At 34.8% G+C, this 17,782-nt stretch overlaps 1 protein-coding gene across 1 annotated transcript in view; it reads left to right on the forward strand.

Annotated features, from left to right (window-relative positions):
• Positions 1 to 159: 159 nt before the first annotated feature.
• Positions 160 to 17,782, forward strand: part of LOC149957434 (uncharacterized) — a 71,447-nt gene continuing 53,824 nt past the window's right edge. Inside the window, exon 1 of the mRNA XM_090167029.1 lies at positions 160 to 283. Coding sequence (XP_090023155.1) covers positions 160 to 283 — 124 coding nt within the window. The remainder of the gene's footprint in view (positions 284 to 17,782) is intronic.

Here is a 17,782-nt window from a genome sequence, read left to right on the forward strand (position 1 = left end):
GGCGTTATTTTCATTTTAGACTTAGATGTGATAAGGAATGTTTTTCAAAGTGAATTGATCAAACTGCATACCCAGCAATATTTTAAAATAGACTTCATTTCATTTCAGTTCCGAGGTAAAGCCCGTTGACCGATGATGGTCTCCCGGCATCAAGTGACGATGTCGTCTCGGCCCAGTTCGGACAACGCGAACAGACCCAAGTCATCGACGAGGACGACGACCATCAACTTAACTATTTTATTCGTATTTATTTACATCATCTGTCTTCCATACACTTCTGCCGGTAAGTAGCGACACCATGGTTATACTGTTGAATCTCTACTGTCTCTGTGTAGAGTGGGGTGGTGGAGCTCTTGCGCCTCGCAGCAAGAGGAGCCGTGTTCTATCCCAGCTTGTGGCACTGGGTGAAAACTCGGAACAATCTAATTATCTCCCGAATGGTTAAAAGGGTTTTCCAAGAGGTCTTCGGTTTTCACTTTCCATTAATACCTGTTGATGATAACGTTAATAGTTAGTGCAGAGAGCTGTTGACTCACGTGACATGAAGGGCTTGCCACCACCCTCCTACGCATTGTAACCCGACCACCTGATTTAAAGGCATTAAAAGTCGCTAGATGACTTGGTGCCCAGGGTATTAGCCTAGTTAGTTATTAATACTTTGTGGATTTCTCTGTTCGTGTCTCGTTCATTTCCATTTCTGAAAGAGTTCCCAGGCAGTCGGGGCAGTGATAGATTCGGTGGAATAGTCGGTTATGAGGCGACCTATTCTGGGAGCCACCTTACCGTTACCGGGCCTCTTTACGTGTTAATCATTGCAATGAGTTTTCGAGAGACGATCTACAACTGGCCGCCAGGGTGAATACGTAACTACGTTTATGAAATTCTCAACCCAGAGAGACAGATACGATCGCTGAACAGGGTGTTTCAATTTGATAGATCAGGCCATTTGCCTCCGAAACTATAAAATCATTTTAAATTAGCTGTGCTAAATTATGCTACAGTCAATATAGCATTATCAAAAAGAAGTATAGATTTATAGAAATTCGTGATTATTATCCTAGATTAATTTTTAAATAACAAAAGTAGTTCATTTTACGTAACATGAAAATCAATATTTGAGGTCATTTTGTATACCTTTCGCTTTGGGGTACATACAAATAGAGGTTTTTTTAGTTTTATAATTTTTAATTTAATTGTCGTAGTTTATTTTTAATGCCAATCGCACCCCGCGAAAAATAGGTTCCATAAATGGAGAAAGCCTCCAGCAGGGAGAGGTCAAGCTTCAGTCAACACTGGTGGCGCGACTGCCTAGTAAAATCCGTCTGTGGGTCTTTATATCACCGAGATATTATTGTACAGCTCGCAAACAAAACTGGAATCGAAATGGTTCGCAACGTTGTAGACTGTCGCGCCACGAGCGATCAAATCGCAGCACCCTGTAGAGTAGACCAGAGATGTAATTAAAGCGTTTTGGCCTAATAAAACGGAGCTATAATTAAGAGGCCTCCTTCTTAGTTCCTTCAAAGATTCTTCCCAGAGATACCCACAATCACTGACAGAGGATTTTTAATGATTTACCGAAAGGGCAGAGAAAATCTTTGGGTTTCTCCATTGCTGAGGGGATGTTTTAATACGTGGAATTTTTAAAGCGACGTCTAGTAAGCTACCGCGTTCAGTAACGGTGCACGCGAAAGATTGTGCAAAAAAATGGCAGCCCCAAGAATAATTCAATTGGTTTTTGTTAATGTCTATGGCCACAGTTGAGAAATGATGGTACGAGTCGCTTTCCGAAAGCGTCTTAAATTACACCTAAAGAGCCATAATTGTTTTAAATTTAACCGTTTTTATGGATACGAAAACATCAATTATAATAAAATTATACCACATTTTATTTCTAAGAGCCACTTTGAAATGTTTTATTTTTAAATTACTGCAATTTAAGAAACGAAAAACGTAAACAACAGCTTAACAGCGTACATATAATTAGTAGGGGTTTTCGAGCTATATTAAAGAAGTTTAAATTAATTAACTGTTTATCAAAAAAAAGCTTTTTATTAAAATCACTAAAATTAAGTTGATAGATCGGGACCTGGAAGCCTTTTAATACGTGCTAGTTAAATAATTTTATCTAATAGTGGAGTGCTGTAATTCAAGGTTACCACAATACACGTAAAATTATCTTCTTCAAATTTCATCCCATTAGTAAAAATAAAGAAACTTTAAGATATTTGGGGTTTTAAATAATTCATTGACATTAACTGTTAGTTAGAATCGTTCCAAATCATTTATATTTGATAGTTATAATATATTCAAATCGTTTGTATTATTTGCTAATTATAATAGATTAAAATTGTTTCTATTATTTGCTAATTAGAATTGATCCAAATCATTTATATAATTTGAGAGTTAGAATCGATCCAAATCGTTTATTTCATTTGCTAGTTAGAATTGATCCAAATGGTTTATATAATTTTCTAGTTTAAATTGATTAAAATTGTTCAATTAGAATCGATTAAAATTGTTTAATTAGAATCCATCCTGTTTTGAATAAAAAAACGAAAAAAATGCTTTTAAATTAAAGTAGATAATTATTAAATAATAGTCTATCTAAGTTCCGATACAGGCGAACTCCAGAATAGGAATTACAAAGTAAATATTTCACGATTACAAAACTATTCTATTAAATTTTTAATTTTTCCTATTCGAAATTAATACCATTGAACGTCCTTCTGTGGGACTACCCGGGGAAGGTTGTGGGAAAGCACACAAATATTTCGTGTTGACTACCGTAATTAACTGTCGAGTGTCGATCAAATGTCTGTCCACGTAAATTGTTTTGGCAACTTGAGCTCCACGGTGATTTTAAAGCTTCTAGTTTGTATTCGCAATTCATGCCAGGAAAAACCTTGGAATATCGTCACTAGTAGCTTTCTATTTCAATGAAACATTTTGTCATTTAAAGTATTTTAATCATTGTATTAAGGACGGCGCCGGGCGAATGCTCGAACTGACTGTCTCAACGAGCTCGAATCAACACAGTTAAATTATTCCGAAAACTTGACGGAACGTATTGGCCGTTGAGTTTATCTTTGGCGTCCTTGGGGAGAGGACTACAACAATGGTGGTATAAAATCATCTTTCAGTTGACCCTCGCTTCCTTGACCCCTGACGTAATGGACCATCATCTCAGACTCATATTCTAATCGTCTGACATTTCCCGCAAAGAGACGTGTTCGCATATGTCACTTTAATAATACACCAATCACGGAATTCTTCCTGGAACTAGGGTTTGATTTCGAGAATGATTAATAATAGGTGATTAAAGAGATTTAATTATATAAATCGTATTCTCGGATAGCAATTATAATTTAAATTTATAATATCTCCATCCTAACGTTAGATTATTTAAACGCAAAAGTATGTAACACTGTCTAACTTTTCAACGCTAAACTGGCGTCAGCTCCGTTTTTTAATTACATTCCTCCGTCATAGACTCGTTTTTACTGGAGCACCGGATATAAGTGTGAAAGCCACGCATTGTTTATTTCCCCCATATTTCCGTTTTGTAGCAGATAGATGGCCCTTCTAGATGGCCCTTCTGTTGATAGACCAGTTTATTCGGCCATGTATTGATACTTGCTACAGTAGAAGTAATATATGTTACAAGCAAGATTACACTATTTGTGATAATAAAGTTCTAACTTTCACATAGTCAATTATACTTACAAATCCACGCTAATACATTCTAGGAATTGGCTAATGATTAGATAATGTTGTCTAAATACCGACTTGCGACTCCGGTGTACCTCATAACGCGGCGATGAAATGTTAGATGGGAACTTGTCCAATTTATGGAATTAGTATTCCACGGTGTAATACATTCTCCACGTGTTTTCCCCCGACTGAGTGACTACCTATTGCCGAAGTGCATGATGCTACTCGTGTGGAACGAGGGGGAAGATCGAGAGAAAATCAACGTAAGTGTGCGTGGGGGAGAGAGGGGGGGGGGAGCCCTTGACCCAAATCTTCGCCGCAACGCGTCGCTGTTTTTATCCGGCTATGGCTCGTGAGAGCTTTTACTTTTCAACTTGGAAAAATACTTTCCCTTTTTATTTCAAATGGGGAAAGTGGTCGCTTTATTAATTCGTCATTAAAGGCGCTGAATCGCTTCGGGTAGTTTCTTAAGCGCGCGCCCTGGTGTCAAAACAATGAACTTGAAAAAGAGCACGTCCTTATACTCTCGGTTTAATGATGATCTAGCTGTTCAAGGGGAGCCACCTACTTTCTCTTTATCATTCGGAACTCGTCTCTTTATCAGTCTTATGGAACTATATGGGATCATTAAATTTGATGATATATCTGAGCGGCATATGGCACGGAGTAAGATTTTGTTGACCCGATATGCTATTTTTCGAGATTATAAACATAGCCAAGATCAAGGACGTTGGCACGTTAGCACGCTGCTCGAATATTTGGAGATCAACGGGTGTCACGTAAGAGTTTTGCAGATACAGATAAAAGTTATGATTATAGGGGTGAGATGAAATTTTGGCTATTTGCACCAAAGGTTCGATGAAGGTATTTGATATAAAACTTTAAATAATTGATAACCATGGTGTCCTTGATTCTTTGGGAAAATAAAAATATCAAGAGCCAATTTCAGAGCTTTGCTCGGAGGTTATTTGTACATGATGCATTTCGTTTTAAGGATCATGCGGGTTCTCCTTACATATATTAGACATTTTACCTTTAATCGTTTATAGATTTCCATAGAAAAACAGTGAAATGTATAATGAAAAATGAATATTGAATGATTATTAGAAAATATGTTAGACATACAATACTAAAACAAATTTTTCAGTGAAAAATTATACAAAATTTGCCATAAAGATTTTCACATGGAACAAGCTGATAAAATTGTGATACAAATTTTACTTTTACAATGAAAATGTTTCAAGAGTTCTGTACCCTTTCTCCTGGCTGTCTTGACCTCTGAAGAAACTTCGATGAACTCTCTCAGGGTGTGCCAGTCACGTGATAGCCTTTGATTGAGATTTCATTTAAACTGTTCGCATGAACGGTTTAACGTGGGTTAGAGGTCAGAGTGACTTGTAATTGCCGATTCAAAGTCATTGCCTCTCCCTTATTCTTGACAGGCTCAGATACATCTTTCTTCAAATCTAGAAAAAGATAAAATGTTTATTTCTAAAATTATTTCTAGACTTTTACTCTGACTAAGCTGAAGATGGCGCTACAGAACGTTATGGGGCTTTGCCAATTCTATTTAATAACGGCTCGCGATGTACGTATTATTTAGAACTTGTAGAATGCAAGTAAAAATTCTATGAGAGAAATTGACAATTGTTTAGGTAAAATTATGAAATAGCACATATTCAAAATTTAATTATGAAACAATTTAAGAGTGTAATGCTTTTTGTTACTCTGTGACATTGACAGTATTTTTATATTTTCATCAAAATTGGAACACATTTTCTAGCGTAGTTATCGAGAAAGTAATCATACTTGGAAAAATAACCCTTAAATTGGAGTACATTTTACATTTCAATTCTTTATTTATTGACTGAAATTTCACTTTCACAAAGTGTTTGTCCTCACATCCCATGTGTGGAGGTAAAAAATAAGAGTCTGTGTATTGCAAGTTGGATGTTATGGTGAATCAAAACATCTATTTTCAATTGTACCATTAAATATGATTAATGTAGCGGAAACTAATAGAAAATGTCCGCACTAGTACCACTATAAATTCCTCCAAAACAACCCCACTTTCTGGACAACGTTAATTTGGGCCAATTTGGAACTTCGCCACATTTCTCGATCGCTTATTTTGTCCAATTTCGAAAAAGCAAACTAGCTGAAGGTCTGCAGATTTTTTAAGGTTATGAGTCAGTCCGTGTATCCTGCTTTTACAAGATTTCAACGGAATGTACTTAAAAGATATATCGGAAAGAGAAATAAGAAAATAATTGAAAGAAATTTGAGAAAAGGTGGCGCTGTTATAAATGATTGTTAACACGAAGAAACCACAGTGGTATACTTTATCTAAAGAAATTTAGATTTGAATAGAAATTTTCCCACAAAAACGTTTCCTTCGGGATCGAAATCACCCGCTGCGGAATAAATATAAAAAATACTTTCTTTTATATCTGTGTATAAAAAGTGAAAAGGTGGTGATGGGACTAGGTGGCCGACCCAGGTTACTAGCGGAGGTGGCCATTTTCCGCTCATTTTCGAGTGGAGTTTGAGAGTTTGCAGCCCAAAATGAGACGGGAAATCGGAGATGATTAAGGCTAGCTCTTTCATTAATGAGCGAACTACAATAAACTTTTAAGAATGTAGAGATATTATTTAGGTTAGAAAATTATTAAAAGAATAATAGATAATTTGAATACTAAAATTTCAAATAAAATAACGTATTTATATTAATTAGAAAATGAGCGGAAAGTATATTTCCAGGCAAAATATTGAGCGAGAAAAGAGATAAGCGATTTTCATTAGAGCATGATTTCTGGACAATAAAACTAATGGATTAGTTTATTTTTTACAGCTTGTAGTGTTTTGTTTAGAATTTCCACTTTATTGCTTAAATATATTGGCAAAAAAAATAAAATTGACATAGATTACAAGATTATTTTAAGGGTTAGTGCATTTAATATCCCACTTTTGCCGATAATAAAATTGACATAGATTACAAGATTATTTTAAGGGTTAGTGCACTTAATATCACACTTTTGCTGAATTTTGAGCTCCTTGAAAGACTATTGGAGCTGAGCACGATAAATATTTAGCTATTAATACGAAAATGAAAAATGTACTCAAAGAAACTGAGTAAACTAGCTTTAATCATCCGAAAGAAGTTGATAGTATGAGGAGCTCAGGAGTGAATTAAATTTTGAATGATCATGAGCGGTTTCTGAGCTGAGCGTGGTCTTATGAGAATGTCCATCGGTCGGTTTCCAGGGGCGTTAGACGGCGTAGGCGGACGCTGAGAATTTCGGAAGACAATAAATTAGGAATCTTCGCTTTCTTAGTATACATACGTGTAAGTAAAAAGAAATCAACTCTGTAGCGTTGTTAGGATAGAAAGAGTAAAAAGGGGCAAAGTATTTTGAAAGGTCGAACCTCTTGGGCTTCTTGGCATTAAGGAGTGGCGACCTGCTCTCGGGGTTCATAGCCTCTCCATTAAAGGCAGCGGTTCGACGCGATTCCCTCGCGTTACGATCGAGATGTAAAATAGCCGCGGAAGAAACCAGAAAGTAACCCGGTTTTATTCTATTCGGTTCGAAGTTTCGAAGTCTCGTCTGACAGTTTATCTGGCGTTCAATATCCACCTGGGTTTTTACGCGGTAATGGTATGTTGTAAAGTTATATTCGCTCTCCCCACCCTATCACGCAAACAGCCGTGAAGTCCGGGGTTAACCGAAAGATGTTGAAAATCCATTTTAACATTGTAAGAATACATTGTTGAGAGCTCCATATTGTTTAGCCGGCAAACATTGGATTTGAAACATCCCGCTACGAATTGAATCGCTTCTCCGGAAGGTTCGAACCCTCGGTTGCTAAACCTTTCACATCGCGTATAGACATTGTATTAAATTTATAAATCAGTGGCTGGCTGGTTTTGATCAAAGGGAAAGATATCTCGGGTCTTCTCCGCATTTTAATAGAATTTTAGGCGAATTATATTATCTTGAAATTTTAAATGTAAATTGAACACTTCGTTGGCTTAATTCGTTATAAAGGAATAGTTGTAAAAAAATACGAAGCAAAGTAAAAGAAAATATTTATTTTATACCAATAGCAGAAATATCATTCGTAAAGTAGGATACACGAAAATAAATTCGTATTTTGGACAACATTAACGCACTAATAAGTTAACCTACCTAAAGTAAGAAAGATGGGATTCATTGTTGATCTTTGTAAAGTAGGGTACACGAAAACTATTTCGTATTTGAGAAAACATATCTTCAGAAATAAATTAACCTACCGAAAGTGAGCAAGTCCAGAGCCAGTGTTGCAATGGTCTTCGTAAAGTAGGGTACACGAAAGCCATTTCGTATTTTGGACCAAATTCCCGGAGAAATAGAGTAACCTACAATAAAAAAGAAAATCCAGAGTCATTGCTAGTCTGTAATGAGGTAGTTCTAATTTAAGGTAAATATAAAATACCAACTATTTTCGGTTAGTCTCTTTTACTTTTTCTTAAAATACTTTTTTTTAAATTAAACTTCTCAAATATTGGAAATGGTTTTAAAACGCATAAGAACCAAATACATATAACGAATATTCTTTCAAAACCGTATTGCAAGTTAGATGGACGACCTAAATATTTACTGCATAAGCTCAGTCGTCATATTTAGAAATTTACAGATAATCTTTAAGCGTAGTTCCTCGAAATACAAAGCACTCAGTTTCACTGAAACAGCGCTAGGAATACGCAAACATTAAAATAATTTTAACCTTTTTCGTGTATAATTAAATTATTGAGAACTATTGGTAATGGCTCAATAATGCAAAGCCTCTTGTAATTAGGGCTTATTACCGGCCATGTACCACCCCTGCGCGAAGAGTTCAAAGCGAATTAGGGAAGAGTCCAAGGAGAAATGAAAACATGCACGTATTCGGTGTAAGCCCACTCGATTTGCTAAATAAAGGAGCACCATCTTGCGTCATTCGCGGCAAATTGATTTCAAGAAGGCCAACATCAAAACGACCACCGCAACACTGACTGCGGGGTCTATCCCGCTGATTCTACAGCGCGTTTAATTATCACTCTGTGATTATTTCGGCAATAAAAACTGGTTTCATTCCAAGAGGCCTTTGTTGATTTCTGCGCGATGGAAAGTAATTAATTTTTAATTCGTTTTGTCGGCTTTAAATCGTTCTTGTAGTAATTGAATACCCCTATCTACGAATTTAAAAATGAAATATAGTTTACTTCTTAAATAAACTGTATTTCTTTAAATTTTACATTTATTTCTTTTATAGGCGGTATTTCTGATTTCCTATAGAGCCTTTATTTAAAAATTCAAATCTAGTTTATTTCTTAGAGAGTCTGTACCTAAATTCAAAATATAAGTTAGAGAAACTGTATTTTTTTAATTTTACATAGTTTATTTCTTTTAGAGGCGATAATAAAAAATGGAAATTATATTATATTTAAATATAGCTTATTTCAAAATTTCAAAATTTAAATTTTACCTTACTCCTCAGATAGTTTTTATTTGAAATTTTCAAAATTTAAATATAGCTTATTTCTTAGAGTCAGTATTTAAAAATTAATAATATAAATAAAGTGCATTTCTTAATAATTTCGTTTTACAAGTTACGGTTTAAAACTTAATTTAAAAAAAGGATTACTGTATCTCAAAATAACTTTGTTTCCATTTTTAAAAACATGTACAAATGCCTCATTATCGTATTTAATGGTTTTCAGTGGGCTTCCTGCTTACTCAAGATTACTGTCTGTTGAAACACTTTATTTTCTCTTAGCGAAGGTCAATTTTGAATTGAAGTACCCTTATTCAAATTGTTGCTTCAATGTCATCTCTTAAATAAATTTATGCTAAGCTGGTAACAAAAGCCTTTTTTAAATAACTACAATTTGCTTAGCATACCGTAATTTTCAAAGCATGTATAAAACTTGGATGAGCTAAATTACCCTTTTTTGCAATAGGTATATAAAGCATTCAGGCTAAATATACTTTAAAACTAATCATAATAATAAATATTAATAATTTATTTATTTTGTAAAGAACCTTTTTTTCCCCCCGTAACTTAGATAGTCATACTATGTATATAATATTTTGTAAAATTGAAAAGTACATTTTAATGAGATATGCCTCATCACAAAGCAACGTTTTCGTTAGTTTTTTTTACAGCAGCATTTCAAATTACCGTTACTTAAAAACCGATTTAACAGAATCATAAAAACTCGCAAAAAAATATTCAACGGACAAAGATACGCAAAAAAATTGAAAGAGAATGAGTTATATTTTAAGATTATTAGTAACGTTAGTATTCTAAAATTGTCCAGACAATATAATTTGAAGGTCAAAACCCTCAAAGTACGCCAACAGCGGACGTTTCTCCTTGGACGTTCATTCAATAAATATAAGAATTAACCGAAGTGCTCTTACAAACAAAACTAAAGAATTTAAGCTCGTAGCTCACCGCAACTTCCAAACGCATCAGAGTACATACGCTTCCTTGTAACTCGCGAGTGAAAGACAACGATAAGGAGTTGTAACAGTCTGAGTGACGAAAATGAACGTCTACTTCGCGAGTCCTCCCGCACCAGGAAATATGGATAGCGTAGTATTTTGAGTTAATGCGTAACTTAAGAGCGCTCATCTCTACCTCCAGGCGAAGGAATTATTATTATTCCCGATTATGGCCTCGTGTCAACTCGAGGTCTTCGTCTCAAGGGTCACTTAAAGGTCAAGGAATACCCTCCCGATTTAATATTCAAGAAGCCGGAATTCGTCGAGAAAAATCGTAAAGACACTAACACTTCCCTTTAATTTAACTTTTTACCCGTTGAAGAGATTCAAGAGAAGGGTATTTTTCTTCATCTTGCATAAAAATTTAATTTTAGGAAGTACGTGCTCGGTTGAAGGTGAAGGGGTGTAGTCAGCTCGTGCCATCTAGCGTTGACCTTTAAGAGGGGTGTATAAGAAGTGACTTTAGATTTAGCCAATTTTACTCAACGGTTTAAGTATTTCTTAAAATGTTTTACGTCAACTTTGATAGGACAATCGTATTACGTCGTCAAATGGGCGGTTTTAGATTGAGCCTGACGCACTGGCGGTTACGATCTTAGTTTATTCTTACACGGAACTTGCATTTTTCACGTTTTGAAACACGCATTTTGATGTGTTATAATTTTTTATGAAATTTATCTTTGATAATTTAATTGTTAAATGTCTTTCATGTTTACATTAATAAATCCTCACAATTAAATTAACCAAAATTCTAACTATTCGTCGCGAGTTCATATGCACCATGTTCAATCATGATTTCGTAATTTACGAGGTTTAATCATAATTTCGTAATTAAACATGGTGTATCATGATTACGTAATTTAACATGGTAGTAATTTAACGTGGTTTATTCATGATTACGTAATTTAACGTGGTTTAATAATGGTTACATAATTTAACGTGGTTTAATCATGATACGTAATTAAACGTGGTTTTATCATGATTCGTAATTAAACGTGGTGTATTATGATTACATAATTTAACGTGTTTTAATCCTGATTACGTAATTTAACGTGGTTTAATCATGGTAACGTAATTTCAACGTGGTGTTATCATGATTACGTAATTTAACGTGGTGTAGTCATGATTACGAAATTTAACGTGGTTTAATCATGATTACGAAATTTAACGTGGTTTAATCATGATTATTGATAATAACGTTGTAAAAGTTTTACTAAACCATCAATCGACAGTACACCGTTACTTAACCTATTTAAATAATAATAAAGTAATTAATGAAATTTAATCGTAACATCGTTAGTAAAATTGGCCAAATTATTAAAACTTTATTTAACCAGCTGTCGCCAATTGTGACAAATAATCAAATATATTTGTGTACTTGAATATTAAAAGTAAACATGATCTAAAAGCTATATGCAAATCTTGGACGGTTTGTTGATTATTAAAATTATTCTAAGAGAAATTGCATAATTTTTGAAAGAATCCTAATTATGGTTTACTGCTAAATAATTATAATTTCACAGTCCGCGCTAGCTCAAAGCCAATCGCTGAAAATTGTTGAGAATGATGTAAGCGTCAAAATTAGAATCTCTCCCTTCGCTTTCAACCTCGGCGCTATTTCGTCAAAGTCACACTTAAATTGTTCTTGCGAAATTTAAAATGAATGCGGAAGATTTATCCCCAATCAGTGAAACTCCAAAAAACTATTTTCGTCATCGATAATTATCGGCGATGCCTCAGCGTCTATATTTGAAAAGAAAATAACCTTAAAAATCATCTTCTTGTTTCTTACTTCGTCAAATGACTGTCCGTGAATCGATTTTTATTTGGTTATTTGAAAATAATTAACATAAATGAATTTCATTATAATTCCTGTCTCACGAGAAATATTCAAATTTTAAATTGTTTTTCCCATTTAATGATTTATTTTGGTTAAGAAAAAACACAACAAGCATGTGCAGTCTGAGATTAGCTAAGATTACTTAATTTATATGGTTACGCCCTTTTCTCAGCTCTCAATCCCACAATGTCGTTTGATGGTCTCAGAATTTAGGGCTACTGATTGGATTGTTCAAAATTCTTAATTTAATTTAATTTACTAGAATTTCTATGAATATTACAATAAAATTAAATAATTAATTTTGACGTCACAAAATGTAAATACATGATGTGATTTTTTAAATGTGACGTCACAAAATTTAAATTGACAGTATTTACTAAATTAAAAAATACACGTGATTTTTTAAATGTGACGTCACAAAATTTAAATTGACAGTATTTACTAAATTAAAAAATATATGTGATTTTGTAATGTGACGTCACAAAATTTAAAAACATGATGTGATTTTTTAAATGTGACGTCACAAAATTTAAATACATGTGATTTTTAAATGTGACGCCATAAAAACTAAATTGAAGGTATATTCATATGTAACATAATACCATACGAGATAAACCATTCTAAAAATTTACCCAAAGTTTAAATAGTGCGTTTTCAAAATGATTGAAAAATGACGTAATATTTTTTCCTGATTAGCGTACGCCGGCCGCCGAGAAAACCAGGTTTTCTTTTTCAAAAACGCAACGGAAACGAAAATTATCCGTCTGTATATTTCTCTTTATTATTCTTTAGAAAAGATGATTTCATGGCTATCGTGTCAAACATCACTTACAGAGATATACCTCGCATTCCGACAACCTTGCTGCTCAGTAATTTCATTTAATTTGTTTAAAAATACAATAATGATGTCTTATTAGGGATTTCCCCATTTCGTTGATTCGCTGTAAACGCTTCTTTCCACCTTCTAAAAACTGAAATGGAATAAAAACTGGGTATCCTATAATAGTATTTTCTACCAAGAGTGTAATTTACAGAAGACGCGATTCAACCACAAGAAATCCTCGGTTCAACATCCAAGCGCCCACGCCCGCGAAACCCTCTCCAACGAATAAATTGCCAGACTAAATATACTATCAAGGGATTTTTCTCTTTTTTGTTAAAGGAAGATGGTTTTCAAAATAATACGCGACTAATAATTTCATTAAATTTACGACATAGGTTTACACAGGAATACACAACTCGAACTTGGAATGATTATCCAAGGACAGTAGATACAGGGACGAGAAAGTGTATTGGCGGCCTCTGTTGGAATATATCACCTAAAACGACCTAAACGCAAGGAGAGTTAGTTGTAATCAAAAACAATGGCGGTCACCTAATTTTAGCGGTTCTTAACGAGGCTTAAGTGTTCAAAACAAATGGGCATGTTATTATTTACGCTCGTAGTTTTTTTTTAATTTATCATCAAAATGGTAAAAACTAACTACAATAATACTGTCCATGGTGGACCACGTCTTAACAATGGCCGCGGTTTGTTTAAATCTAACTCCCCGTGAATAGAAGACGTTTAAAATCGAATTTTTTTCCCTGTTTTCTCGTCCCTGTATCTACTGCCCTTGGATTATCTCGGCCGATTTCCATCTCTACCTAAGGGACTGTTTTTTTAAATCATTTTTACGTCAGAGCATACGCGTTTTTTCTTACGAGTTTCATTGGCTTAAAAATCTCCTACCAAAAATATTCTGTACTCCCCAGACTTACAAAGTAAAGTTGACAACAAAACTGTAGTTGTAAAAACGGGAGGTTGCGCGGGGTTAAAACTCCTAAAGAGGGGAGACGCGCGCGAAAACGGTCCCCGAGATCTTACCATTTGGAATACGGCAGGATAACCATTCCTAGTACGAGGTATGTATTCCTGGTTTATAGAAATGCTTTTTTTTATATATAAATTAATATTTTCGCAAAAGTAAGATGATTTAAATTCTGAATTGCTGAAATGATCAGAGTAAAGATAATTTCCAGATCAACGATTTAAAATTATGTCGCCACAAAATTGGAACGCTCGTTACAATTAAAACAAAAAGTTTATTATTTAATTTATTTAAGATTTTGTTTGTCAAAATTCATACGTTACTTTCAACTTACACATTTATCGACAAATTATAACCTTTGATTGGTATCCATACCTCTATTTGGAATGCTTATCCTGCCGTATCGCGTATAGTAGGATCACTCTGACGGCTTTGGCCCCGCCTACGAGAGAAAAAATCCCCTCTGCGTGCGCTCCCCTCTCTGCCACGACAAGCATTCCTAGTAGAGGTATGGATTCCTGCCTTTGACTATTTGTTCAATCGCAATATACTTCTTAGGTTATTAAAATTTAGATACAAAATACAAATTTTATAATTAACGATATTTTCTGAAACCCAGATTCCAAGCAGTGACGGCGATCCCGTGGGGGCTCTGGGGCTCGAGCCCCCACAGGGAAACCTAAATAAAATGGGGAAACATAGCAATTAGGGAAAATTTATAATCTCACTGCCTTAATTTGGGCCCGAATTCAGTCTTTTTACAGAAGTTATTTTGAGATTGCAGATGCGAGTAAGATAAGGATGATATAACCGTAAAATTGATTTCGATGAGGTCGTCCAAACAGAAAATCACCTCGTCGTGTACCCTATTTTACCTAAAATACTTTCGTAAAGTATGTGGCCAAGAAAGGCTTAATTATCTAGCTATGTATGTACACAGATATTTTTCTAAATATATAGAATTAGTTTGTATTATCAATGTAGCCATTGACGGATGAGATATCAGAAAAAAACACTTTAAAAAAATATATATAGTAATAAAAATTTAGAACTGTACATTTTCTTGCCTAAGTTTTAAGTATATGCATTTTTGGATAAAAAACCATTGCCCGTGCCCTCACAGAAATGTTTTCCGATCGCCGCCGCTGATTCCAAGCCCTTTTTGTGTCTGAAACAAACAGTCCGTCTACCGTATTTGTGGTCCTTGTCCATTCTTCATCCGTTCCCTTACGCAAGGGGGGGGGGGGCGATGATGGAGAGGGAAAACCCTCCCTCGGATGATGGGTAGTAGGTGGGATGATGAGATGAAGACGAGAGTTGAACAAAAAGAGTTAAAAAGAGTCACGATTCCAGTTCTCTCCCAGCATCCGAGTGCGCGTCTTTTTAAGTAATAAGCCTACGAGAGCGTTATGGTTGGCGCCAACTCGGCCGCTAGCTTCCAACGCAGCCAACCTTGAGGATATTACGTATAACCGAAAGAAGGAATTTTCAAATATTGGATAGACACGAGAGAATCGTTTTTATTTCTCCTGACGTCATTTTCGTCGAAAGATTAAAACGAAGTTATTACGTGTATTTTGAAAATAATAATATGGCACGCCAACTGCTACGCTTAGAAGCGAAGGTTTCCCGTAAAATAATGAGTACGAGTTATAAAGGGATAGTATCATTTTTAGTATTCATTATATCGATTTGCATTTGTCCAATCTTTAATTGTGGGAATCCTGCTGCGTTATTCGGAGAAAGCCGAGTTCGCACTATCGCTTGAATACCGTTTTCATGACGAGTTTCAGTTAATTTAATTGGTTAAAAATGGCTTTCAAACATACTTAAACTGGGTTTTAAGCTACAGTACTACCGTGGCTTTATATACGCCAGAAATATTCTATAAAAACTAGATTAGACACGATTAAGTCTAATAAAATTTAATTTTAGAGAAAATGGATCCAAACCTTAACTATTCTAACTTCTTATAAATTCATTTATTTAAAAAGATAACGCTGATTCGTAACGATTAGATTTAGTAATTGAGACAAATTCCTCAAATACTCATATTGAATCGTGATTAATGTTAAATAATGAAATAAATCTAAGAATTCTTTTGTATGACAAAATTTCACTTTTTCAACAATGTCTATTATTTAATTGATAAGTGTGGATCTCTAGTTCAGTATTTCCAAAATTGTGTTCCGCGTCATGGTTACAATGGTTTCCTCGGAATTATTTGGGGAAAAATATAAAGTGATAATAACCCATATGGCTTACATTTGTAGCACGTAAAACATACGCTGTTTATTTAGGTTTTTTTAATGCTATTTATTTATTGAGTACATTCGATCTTGGGTATAAATTATCTTTCGTTTTTATGGCAGTTTATGCATTTTTAGTCCTGTCTCAAATTTTATTCCATTTTTCGCGAGTCCTGCTGCATCATTTCTTATTAAAAAATGAAAAGACGCCATTGCCCATTTACCGAGCCATTTAGGCTTCGGTCGCCGAAATGAACCACTGGCACAACTTAATTATAAAAATTAAATCCGGGATTTTTCGCTATAAAAAAACAAAACAGAGATACAAAAGGGTTCCGCCATTCAAAAAATTTGGGAACCACTGCTCTAGTGTGCGAATTATAAAAATGATCTGTGAAATATTAACGCTATGCACCTCTCTAACTAATATTCAGTAACACTTATCCGATTATGATGACTATGTCGAGATAATTTTTATCGTGGCTCCTAATCCCCACATGGGATGATGGGTTAAGAGTGAGTTCCTTCCTCCTAACAAAATTCAAATCAGTCCGTTATCCTATTGGTTCCGTAAAATTGAAAGCAAGAGTAGCCGGGTTCGATCCCAGCTTGTGGCCCTGCGTTGAGTTTGCAAGTTTTCTCCCCACTGGTTAAAGGTACTTCGGTTTCCCCTTTCCACAAAAACTAGAAGAGGATAACGGTAATAGTAGGTGTAGGGAGCTGTTGGCTCGCTTGGCATGAAGGGCTTGCCACCACCCTCCTACGCATAGTATGCCAACCACCTGTTTAAAGGCATTAAAAGTCGCTTGATGACATGGGAGTAAGGTGGTACCTTGAGTATTAGCCCAGCTTATTTCCTTCCTCTAATATTGAGGAACCACGATGCCCGCTGATCGTCTCAACAATGTCATTCTTCGTAATAATAATTAAATTCGTTCTTGTTAATGAAGCAGCCTTTACCGCAAATGCAAAGATCTATATATAGTGAAAAGGGGAATAATGAACTTGAATTGGTTGCTGAGACCGCGGCATAGGAAGGGAGCAATGATATATGGTCTTTTTCAAAACGTCCAAGCTGTAAAGTTCTTGTTTCTTTTTCTCCGAAGATAACTTTAGGCAAAGGAACTCTCTTTCTCTTCGGGTAACATCGGGTAATTGTCCGCGACGGAAGGGATCGGCAAAGGTTGCACGACTTCTGTATTTGCTGCTCCGGGGTAGACGATTAATTAACCGTTGTATTAACTACGAAACCATTATTCATACGCGGTAAACGTCAAATATACGTTATTATTTAAAATTATAATGTAATTTTAAATTAAACGATTGCCCGGTAACTTTAGTTCCCACAAAAATGTTAGATAAATTACCCTTTTAGGGGAAACCCCTTTTTTATAAAATAATTTAAGTATCAAAGGCAATTTTCGTAAGACTTAATTTTAACCACGACTTTAATTTATCTATTCATTATTAAGGAAATAAATGTGCTCTATCATTGGATCGAAATTTATGAAGAATGATGGAAGATTTTAGTTTTCATCACGTTGAGAGTTTTCCCACAATTAAACGAAAACCTATAAGTTGCATTTAGTCGTATCAGAAGTTTGAAATATTGCTCTTACGATAGAAGAATTCATCTTGGCC

This window comes from Leiobunum rupestre, chromosome 2, assembly GCF_980474605.1.
Source record: "Leiobunum rupestre chromosome 2, qqLeiRupe1.1.hap1, whole genome shotgun sequence".
Lineage (NCBI taxonomy): Eukaryota > Metazoa > Arthropoda > Arachnida > Opiliones > Sclerosomatidae > Leiobunum > Leiobunum rupestre.